Genomic DNA, 11,547 nt, shown 5'->3' with positions numbered 1-11,547 from the left:
CAAGAGTCCTTACGACGTCCTTAAAGGTCCTTACGAGATTCTTACGACGTCCTTATCCTCTCCCAAGTCTCCAACTTCTTCCAAGGTCCACACACACACACACACACACACACACACACACACATACACACACATATACACACACACACACACACACAAGGAGGGACGACACCCCTGGCTACTTCCTAAAGGTCAGGTCCAAGACTTTAACGAAGATTCAACACCGTCCAAGCAGAAGACGACGCCAATATGAATATGCAAGCCTATCAATCATGAACAGTCAATACAGTACTATCTTCTACTATTCATTTTACTGAGAATCGAGATGAGAGAGAGAGAGAGAGAGAGAGAGAGAGAGAGAGAGAGAGAGAGAGAGAGAGAGAGAGAGAGAGAGAGTGAGAGAGAGAGAGAGAGAGAGAGAGACAGAGAGAGAGAGAGAGAGAGAGAGAGAGAGAGAGAGAGAGAGAGAGAGAGAGAGAGAGAGAGAGAGAGAGAGAGAGAGAGAGAAGCATGTACATTGTTCGCTGATCTCATTCTTCTTTTTCTCCACTAATGCCACACCTACCACCTGTCGGACAACTTCAAGCATCAAGCCAAGGATTGAGAACATCTGAACTTCTCGAAGATGATGTGAGAAGTTGTTTTATTACAATACGTTGAGCGTTCGCACAGTCTTGTTCACAAACACTGAACAATAGTTATTTGAGCAGTTTACTACGATGATGTTTCCTTCGAGAGCAAAGAAACTTAGCAAGGAGAGAGGAAATATTCCAAACAGAATGTTCATTAACAACACCCACCCAAATAATCTAAACAACAACTTTTCAAATTCTCTTTCACGGGCATTAGAGACGACTTTGACCGTTTCGCCGTTCGACATGACGTCACGCACCGACGACGACGTTCCTCCCTGCCCACAAGAGCAAAAGAAAGTTGGACGGTGGGAATTAAACAATGACACGAAACGGATATAAATAACATCAGAGCTTTCGATGCCGTGGTTATACAGCGTCCGTGATCTTTCAAAAACGTGATCTGATGTTATTAACCGAGTGACAAGCAGCCCCATTTGTTTGATCAAATTATCTGTCGTTTGTCAAAACAAAATCTGTATCGTCCTTTCCAAACTACTGAGTAGCTTCCCAAGAACCTAAACCATACTATCCACTTTACCTGATAATTGAATAAACCCAAAATGTAGAGTTCAAAGGCTAAAAAATCTTTAAAATCGCCCTACAGTTGAAACAAGACACAAGATTACCACAAAACTGCTTCCTTTGGCTAAAAATGGCCAAAGGATTAAATCAACCAATTAAAAAAGTATTCATACATTCCGTTAATGCGATGGAGCTAGTCACGGCCTCTCGTTAAAGATACAATTAATTGTTGAACAACACCACAAACAACAGATCCACGCAGCACTGAACGTGCAAATACAGCAACACAAATAGAAAACGTCTATTTGAAATTTCACTCCATTAAGCAATGCTCAGTTCTAATGTCATGTTGCAACGAGACTAAGCTAACATTTTTGCAAAGAAATTCCAAACTTATCGATAGTGAAAACGACACACCATGCCTTTCCCCGCGCGAGACATTATGTATTTGAACGACTCTCGATCTATTAGGACAATGATATATCAAATATCCACACGCAAGTACTTGGGTTAACCGAACTGAGAATTTCATCAGTGACGACCAAGACGAAGAATGACCAAATTTCAGTCATCTCATATTCCCTTAAACTGTTTTGTTTGTTTGTTTGTTTGTTTAGCTCCAGTGTTATTCTCGAACCTGATAATGTTCAGTTTATTTTGTTCTAAATAACGCCAGGCGTAAAGACAAGCAATTTAGGGCAAAAATATGTTTGTGCGTGTGTCAATTAACACACCCCATATATATTCTCGTCAGTATCCAAGCCACATAATTAAAAATCGCCTGGATTTAACCATAACAAAATTATAAGGACATAAGAATGGAAGAGAATGCAAGAGACCATAAGTCCCACACTATGCAGTTCCATGTCCATTAACACCCTTCATCCCCATCAATAAAGCTATCTAACCATCTCTTAAAACCAATTGTATCAACACTCACTAATTGGTTACTAAATCTATTCCATTCATCCACAACTCTATTGGTAAACCAGTTCTTGCCTATTTCCTTCTTAAACCTAAACGTGTCCAATTTAGGTTCATTCTCACTCACTATACCTAACGTCACCAATCATTAATACATCGTCTACCGTAGAACAGAACAAATTATACAAAGGGCGCCACAGGGTCGGAAGCGTTGACGACATACAACCGGAAATTCCATTAAACAGGCCAATATCTTCCTTTTTCTTCCAACTTTCAAAAGTTAACAAAAGTGCTTGATCAGAACGATTAAAGACTTCGTATCACACGAAGAATCGTCACCCCAGACTTCGACAGAGTGACAATTCTTCGTGTGGGTGATAATTCTTCATGAGGGCCATCTCGGGTTTACGTTTCTTCGGTTGTATAAGTTGATGACACTCACCATAACAATCGTTCAACCTAACCTAACTTAATCTTTATTCCACTGTTGATATTCGGCGTAATGGGGTGATAATTCTTCAGGGGGTGACGATTCTTCATGTAGGCGTTCTGGGGTGACAATTCTTGATGTCACCCCACCCCCCTCGCCTCCCTCTATAAACTATTTCCGTACCAGGAACCCCTTTTCATTACACTAATTCAAAATTCTAATTAAATGGTACATTTCAAGAGATTTGTTTCACATTGATATGCTACCCCGTGAGAAGTCGTACAAGAGATGGATAAAAACTAGCCGAGGAATTTTTGTTCAGGAAGTGTTTCAAAATGTACAAAATCGCATAATTATTATGTCCACTTAGTGGACGGCTGGCGCGTTTTGAGGACACTCTAATGGCCTTCCTCACTAGTTAGATGAAAATTCTCGACGGAGATCCATACAGTTTCATCTCCAAAGTCACTGATAAAGACTTCGATCAAATAAGGACTAATGGATGGGTTATAAGTGTTAAATCTTATACAAATTTACACAAACGCACACATTCGGGCTCGTAGGAACAGTGGTACCGTTCTCGACCCCTATTTCAACGATCCGACTTCGAGTCCCGTCTAGGACTGAAAGCTTCAGCATCGCTGCACTGCGAGCCGGCATTCCAACCCTGCTGGGCAAGGAGTTTGTGTGTGTGTGTGTGTGTGTGTGTGTGTGTGTGTGTGTGTGTGTGTGTGTGTGTGTGTGTGTGCGCGTGTGTGTATGTGTGTGTGAGTGAGCGTGAGTAAGGTCACAGCATTACCAATAGATCGTGCATACGAGTATATATATGACCTCTGAGCTGTCGATTGTCGATCACAATTCCAACAAGAGATCCAAGATCATGGTGAATCACATACAAGCGCTGGTATTACTTGGTTATGTGGGCAACTTGCAATGTACATACTAATTTCATCCTATTAAAATGACAATTAATATAAAGACAACAACGTGGTTACAGAGGAGTATCGTCTGTATATCAGGTGAAGAACATTTTAATTCATATTCGAACGTTAATCGTCATCGATTTTGTCGCTTCATCAACAGAGACACATAACATGACTGTACTAACCCAACTCACCTAAACATCTAATCAAAGTACATAACTAAAAAAAAAATGTTTGTTGACATAAAACCGTGAAACTTGCTATCGAGACGATCTAATTTTCTCCCTCTCTCTTTTGTGGGAAGCCCAAACCACCCGTTACTCGCTCCACAATACTTGAACGCCGTATATGACGAAGGCATGGAGGAGGCCACAACATAAAGAGAATACCAGCACTGCATACCTGAAGATGAACCACACGTAGCCAATCCCTCCCCCCCCACACACACATACAGCCCGTGGCTGTAAGCAGACAATGAAATAGTGTGCGCAAAAACCATTCATGAGTTTAAGAGCAAACTAGACACTGCGAGATACAAAGGCGGGACACCTTGAGCGTAGCTCCCCTTCCCGCAAAATACAACTAAGTAAATACAACTAGGTAAACACACACACACACACACACACACACAAACGCAGTCAGTCAGTCAGACACCCAAGACAAGTGGTCCCTAAGATGCTCGGGGGTCTTACTTTCACTAATACTCGTCACACCCATGTGGGCAGCGTCTTAAGAGGATAACAGAAGAGGATCTCGAGCTTCAATTTGACCGAGACCCGAGGATGCCCACGAAGTTTAAGAGTACTTACAGCATGGGACCAAGTGCTTCCATGGCCGAGACGAGTAGGGTAGGGGCAGAGACGCTGGGCCTTGCTTGCTCCACAAGAGAGCAGCCCAGGGGCCATCCGATGGAGAATGCACACACTAGGTACAACGTTCGCACGCCCACGCCCACACCCACACCCACCCCCCAAACTTGCTTGCTAGCCCCTAAGCACGCCGAAGGAGGTGCCAAGACGCCCGCGAACCCAGGACCTCTTATCGACAGCGAGCGCAACCCTCCAAGGTCGACACGTTACTCTGAGATGCCTCGTCTTCATTGTCGGCTGAGACGTTCTCGCTCGCTCTCTCTCTCTCTCTTCTCGCTCGCTCTCTTCCTAGTGGCCCGGCAAGAGGGCGGAGCGAGAGGAGCGCACTAAACTCCTCCGGGCTCTCACTCCCAAACAACCATTACTTCTTTACTTACGTAGGCTACAGATCTGCGTGCGTGCGCGTGCGTATATACAGAGCTGACTAGTTCAAGAAGTACACGAGTACAGTACGGTTGGTGACAAGAGCCGAGCATAGGGAGTTTTTGCAAAATGTTTTATCTCTGCCTCATTCCGTCAACATATCTGATTTCATTCTGAAAACCACACTCGCTTGCTTCTTGCTCGTTGTCTCTGTGCTTCGCGGACGAAAAAAAAGGGGGGGGGAGAAGACGCTTCACCCTTTGTCCAAGAAAGCCATGCTTGTGCACCAGAGACGAAAGCACGAAGCCCGTGGCTGTAAGCAGACTACTTCGGGGGGAATCGAGTCCGGTGAGGTGGGGTGGGGGGTGAGGGAGGGAGGGAGGGGGGAAGGTTCCGTCTACTGACCGCGCGATACACGTCGTCTCGTTACATGATCAAAGGAGGCAAGGAGCTTATGGCAGGGCTCAGGAGAGGAGCGAAGCCACGGCCGGTGGTGCCACGCTCCTTACACTACAAAGAGGACAATGATTAAAGACATTGTAAACGAGATGGTGTTTACCATCGTCAGGATTCCCATGGTCACAGGGCTGGGAGGTACAAGCAGAGGGGGGAGGGGGGGGTTGGAGAGTGTCTGGGAGACTACTCTTGGGGCAGAGTAGCCCGCCCCTTCTCGATGGCTGTTGATATTGAAGGTCGATCTACATTTGGCGCTTTTCCGATTATTCCCAGACTCATGGAACGTGCGTGGTGGTTGCACACTTCATCCTCGAAGCCACCGGCCGGTGAATGTTGGCACCACCCGCCTTAAAGCACAAACAGGAGAATAGTAATCACAACAAGGGCCACGACAGCCGAGATGGCGTTTTCCACCGTCAGGATTCCCATGGTGATGGCTGGGAGTTACGAGCGGGGTGGAGGAGGAGGAGGAGGAGGGATGGGAGAAGTGGTGCCTGAGAGTCTACTGTAACGTCCTCTTGGGGGTCAGTGAAGAGCCCGGTCCCTTCTCGATGGCTGTTCACAAGAGGGTCGTGCTATAGGCGGGGCTTTTCGTATTCCCGCAGATCCGATCTGCCCCACGGCTTATGAGTTGCTGTTGAATTTTGCAAGATTCTCACGGAGGTAAAAAACGCGCGTGCTACGAGCGAAGTGAGGTGGAGGGTGTACGAGTGTGTACTGTGCTATGCTGTGCTGGGGACGTGGTGATAGCACGCGAGTCTGACTACTGGCTGCACAGCCGCAACTCCTCGCCATATTTAAATAGTTGCCTCATCACACCAATTGTCCTCTTCCTTCTCGATGCCACTCACCGCTAGACCCGATCCCATCCCAACTACGCATAGCGACACTAAAGAATTTGAAGGTGTTTGTGTTCATTGTCAATATCCGTTAGTGTATAGATGCAACGTTTTTCAGCCACAGAATCTTGGATATGGAAAAAATCTCACTCTTATGCACATGAACGTCAACGAGAACACTCAATTCCTTTAATTTTCCTTTATGTCTACAGTATATTACCTTTAATTTCACGTTGCTCCACCGTAGCTTCTCGAAGTACAGAAACAAGCGGAAAGAACAATTAGCACTCCCATTCAATAAAATACAGCAGCCAGAAAAATATAACCAAATGACAGCCGTTGCCGGCCGCCGCCGCCGCCTACGGGTTAACCCGGCAATTAGCTGCTGCAAGGCGAGCGGCAGCAGGGGCGACTTGACGTCACAGCTGAACAGCTCGACACTACGTCACGCGCTCAAGACGCCACCCATCTTTGTGACCGTTACAAACTCGACCACCACTTCCTCTCGGAACGCCACAAGACAAACATCGAGAATCGACTCGACACGAATGTTTTTAGAGGCTTACTATCGTGAAGGGAACAATCAAAGAACGTCTCCTGATTCGAGAAAGTTCTCTACTCTATTAGTCCAGATCCACCCGGCAACTCTGGCCGAACATCCCGCAGCAGCAGCACCGCGCAGGAACACCTCTCCCCCTCCCCTCCTCCCTCCCGCCCTCCCTCACAGCACATTCAGTCAACGAGACATGACACATGCTTGTAACACTAGCTACCACGTGCGTGTGTGTGTGTGTGTGTGTGTGTGTGTGTGTGTGTGTGTGTGTGTGTGTGTGTGTGTGTGTGCGCGCGCGCGCATGGGGTTGTGTAGGGGATGTATGCACGTCTATCTAAAAATAATACTCAAACAACGATGTGTTGCAGGAATACAACCACGGTTATCGTCTCCTCGTCTTATATAATACTTGCTCATCGGATTCCCCCTCCCCCCAACACACAAAGCACTGGCAATAAATCTTGCAAGTCATCCAAGAGACCCCAAATTCTGATATTGTTGCATAAAATTCGTGGGACGTAAGTAGTACGCCCCAAGATGACTCGCTTGGACGACGCCTTCTGATAGCTCGTAGAGTCAAGAGGTCACCAAATTTTTTAGTCACAGCGAGCCTGAATACACAAAACTAAAGACTACCAACATATCCATCTACAAATAATTTACCAAAATTCGTGACATGTTTGAGTGGCGGCGGGCCGGATGAAATTTCCTCGTGGGCCGGATCCGGCCCGCGGGCCGTATTCTGGTGACTCCTTATTTGTAGGCTCTCCAGTGAACCACTGGGTCGCACCCTGGGAACCATATGCCCCTGGGGGAGAGGGCGGAGGCACATTTCACAACTGGGGGTCGAAACAAACTATTCTATTCAGTGTTGAAGGTCTTCTCCAAAGAACAGCAATTCATAAGTGTGAAGTAAACGAGAATTAAGTTTCAGAACAATTGGAACTGAACAGTGGTGTGGGGGTTTCCCACAAATCAAAAGTAAAAAATAATAGTAATAAAGATAAATAAATAAAATGGCAACAGCCAATGAGAGTAAAAATCAAACCAAACTTTGGATCGTCAACAAGTTCCCTCACAGATTAATAAAATCGCCTGACGGCAGCCATACTGTATAAAAAAATAAGCCACCCCTGCACAAATTAACCAATTAAATATTTTTCCTAGATGATGAATACTACCTAGGGGGACCATACACCATTCTTGGAGCGGTTAATTTCAAAGTGCATCAGTAAATTCTAGAATTACGCAAACACGGATAACTAACTTGAAACTTACTATATTATTATACAATTATTTCTATGTAACTTAACCTAATATAACCACTCCATAGAAAACAATAATCTTTCAAATGTAAAAAAAAATAATAATAATAATTATAATACAAAGTAAAAATGTGTTTGCGTGATACTGGAATATAAATCTTGGAGTACATTTCTAACAATGGCAGCGAATGACCAAAAAAGATTTCCAACAATTGAACCAGTGTTGTTGGTGCTCGTCTGCATGAATAGATAAGTAAATTAAATATAGATAAACTGATAAACAAGTAAATATAATTAATTAATTAATAGGTGAATGAATAAAATCTCTACCTATAATACATACGAGTTTTGTACGGAAGCTTCACACTAGAGAAAGGCTTACGCACCGAAGTGAATAATTAATTAATTAATTAATCAACCAATTAATTTGAGAAACAAGTAAGCATATAAATAAAATCTCCCTATCTAGAATAGATCGGAGTTTTGTATGTAAGCTTTAAACTAGAGAAAGGCTCAAGCACTTCAGTGAATAGACGAACTCTGTTATGACGACAAAGTGCTTAATTACAACGACTGAATTCGACAACTCTGAAGATCAAAATTTCGTCTTCCTTTTCCTGGTTGTTCTGCGAGATGACCAGGCGATTTCAGTCGCCTCGGGCGGTAACAGAGCGAATAGGAACCGAGGAGGATCGTTAACCCAGTTCCTTTAACCGCAAAACACTTGACTTGAGTTAATTATGCAGAAATCCGCTACCGAAAGACCGACTAACATGTTCATTACAACAAACAAAGCTCATTGAAGTAGTCAGCAATTTCGTTAGGGATTAGCAAACTTGTTTAAAACACTAAAAACAACACGTAAACTTTACACAAAAATATTTATAACATCACTGGACGAGTCCTAGGTTAGCTGTAGTATATAATTTAAATAAAAACAAAATATTTTAGGGTGAGGGAGGGATAGAGGGAGGGAGGAAGGGAAGGAAAGAGGGGGAGAAAAAAAAAGAGAGAGAGAGAGAGAGAGAGAGAGAGAGAGAGAGAGAGAGAGAGAGAGAGAGAGAGAGAGAGAGAGAGAGAGAGAGAGAGAGAGAGAGAGAGAGAGAGAGAGAGAGAGAGAGAGAGAGAGAGAGAGAGAGAGAGAGAGAGAGAGAGAGAGAGAGAGAGGGAGAGAGCGTGTGTGCGTGTGCACTCACGTTTACACGTGTACGCGCGCACACGCAACCAGCGGCGCATGTGGACAGAGGGTGAGGGGAGGGGAAGTGGTGGGTTTGTAACAGGAACGCCCGAGTGTGTTACACGCCACAAGATTTGGAGCGTGTGTGTCTCTCTCTTGGAGTCAACGGCCCTTCGGCGTGAGAGCGTGAGTTGTCTGTTTTGCATGAAAGCAAGCTGTCTAAGGGCGTGAGCAAGCGGTACACACACACTCACGCCTGCACGCGCGTGGTGCACCATAGTCTTGGACCACGTGCTGGGCTCGTGAACGGCAGTTGTCACTCTCCGGACGAGAATTCAGAGTATTCATATATAGCCTACATGTATGGACAATGCTTGGGGCAGTGTGCGCGCGCGCACACAAACACACGTGGCGCAGTTGGTAGAGTTCCCGGCTGCCACTACGGAGGTCCGGCTTCGAATCCCGCCCAGGGCTGAAATAATTTCAGTATCACTATACTGCGGGTTGTTACTCCAACTCTCGTGGGTGGGGAGTTGGTGGTGTGTGTGCGTGTAAGGTCACAGCATTATCCATAGATCGGTCATATACGAGCTCTGAGCTTTCTTCCGGGAGGGAAATAGCTGTCGATCACAAGTCCAACACGTGATCCAAAGACCATGGTGAATCACACACGTATACATACATACACACACACACACACACCATGCTCAAGGGAAACGTGTGTGTGTGTGTGTGTGTGTGTGTGTGTGTGTGTGTGTGTGTGTGTGTGTGTGTGTGTGTGTGTGTGTGTGTGTGTGTGTTTGCGCGCGCGTTATGTATAAGAGTTTGTTGATATCAAGTGGTGTTCCCATGTGCTACGCGTGTGTTGGCAAGGGGATGCACGTGCTTAATCAAGTGATTCACCATTGTCTTGGATCACGTGTTGGACTCGTGATCGACAGTTATTTCCCTCCCGGAAGAGAGCTCAGAGCTCATATATGACCGATCTATGGGTAATGCTGTGACCTTACACACACACACACACAATTCCCCGCCCACGAGTTGGAGTAACGACTCGCAGCGCAGTTGTACTGAAATTATTTCAGCCCTGGGCGGGATTCGAACCCGGACCGCCGTAGTGCGGCCAGGAACTCTACTAACTGCGTTATCGAGTCGTGTGTGTGTGTGTGTGTGTGTGTGTGTGTGTGTGTGTGTGTGTGTGTGTGTGTGTGTGTGTGTGTGTGTGTGTGTGTGTGTGTGTGTGTGTGTGTGTGTGCGTGCGTGCACGTACGAGTTTTCACAGGTGTTCGTGGGTCTAATTACACACAGCTGTAAATACGCACGACACCAGCACAGGCGTCATAAACTATATAATCAAAAACGTAAACTTCCTGGTTAAGCGATCGAAAATTGTGAGATCAATCTCGAGAGTCAATTCCGGAAATAGATGAAGGGTTCAAGTTAAAACAAACAACATTCCCTCGTGTTCTCCACTCGGCTTCACCATGGATTCAATGGTCTCCCAAATTCGCCTAACAAGTGTATCCCCACAGGAGACATAAACGTTGGACTTGTATTAAAGACAGAAACATATTAAATGCTGAAAAATATCAATTACCATTTCTGGATATCGTGAGCCACGGTAACGAGCATTCATGGAAACACTATGATCAAACAAACTCTTAAATACTTTAATAACAACGCCAGTACAATATTACATCGTTATCAAAACAGGCGCGGCTGGAATGTGCCTCCCCGTCCCATTGGACCCGATCCACGCATGCGCAGTTTCACGTCATGCAGCAACCAACCCACCACACATGCGTGCGCAGAACTCTGCAAAAAGCCCATGCAAGATACCCTGGCATGCACCGCGTGTTGTTGTTGTTTTTTATCACCCTCTTCTGCTGCGATGGTGTGACAGGAGATCCTGCCAAGGGTGCAGCTGTCACCCTGTCATTCTTCATTTGTCTCCGGTAATGAATTTTCCTCCTGTCAGAAGCATCACGTCCGGGGCTTTAGTCCACCCTTGAAGAAACCCCCCATGACTCCGAGGGCCTCAAATGACATCAAATACCGGGAAAAGATCCTGTACTGTAATATTTCATTTGGTGCAGATTCTATATTTTGGTTATGTTGTTTATCAAAGTGCCTAGGTGACCAATATCATGTACTATCGTTCGCAACAAACGCACCAGCATCTGTGTACAACGGCACCTATCACCCCCTACACATGATGTACTCAAATTAGACTGGTTCTAAAATTAACACAAAATGCATATTGTCAGTGTATCTCTGTATCCCTGTTAATTCAATAAAGCGATTATTTATTATTATTATTATTATTATTATTATTATTATTATTTCACCGATGTAGAGGAAGGCGGGCAGTCTGTATTCAAAGGATTACAAAGGCGAACCATGCCGACAGGAGACCTTTTGGTCCATAACTAGGTCCGACAGTCTTGGAATAAACAAGTGCGTTGTATGAATGTTCTTACATTTCCTACAAGAATAAATTACAAATGGCGAACGAGCCTATCTACAAGATGTCCACACCAGCAACGTCCGTGTGTACGTTTGTCGACTCTACAGCGGGTTAGGGCGTCGTT

At 45.1% G+C, this 11,547-nt stretch overlaps 1 protein-coding gene across 4 annotated transcripts in view; it reads right to left on the bottom strand.

Moving 5' to 3' along the window:
• LOC143024696 (uncharacterized) overlaps positions 1–11,547 on the bottom strand; it is a 223,856-nt gene that overhangs the window by 115,380 nt on the left and 96,929 nt on the right. Inside the window, exon 1 of one of the 4 annotated variants that reach the window (XM_076183708.1) lies at positions 4,244–5,904. The exons of 2 other annotated variants lie outside the window; for them this stretch is intronic. In XM_076183708.1, coding sequence (XP_076039823.1) covers positions 4,244–4,266 — 23 coding nt within the window. In that variant the 5' untranslated portion in view covers positions 4,267–5,904. Of the gene's footprint in view, positions 1–4,243; positions 5,905–11,547 lie in introns of those variants that run through there. One more of the 4 variants, XM_076183712.1, reaches the window with a different exon arrangement.

This window comes from Oratosquilla oratoria, chromosome 4 (assembly GCF_046742065.1).
Source record: "Oratosquilla oratoria isolate Oo_2021 chromosome 4, ASM4674206v1, whole genome shotgun sequence".
NCBI classification, from domain to species: domain Eukaryota; kingdom Metazoa; phylum Arthropoda; class Malacostraca; order Stomatopoda; family Squillidae; genus Oratosquilla; species Oratosquilla oratoria.
This window is presented reverse-complemented; position numbering and strand designations above follow the sequence as displayed.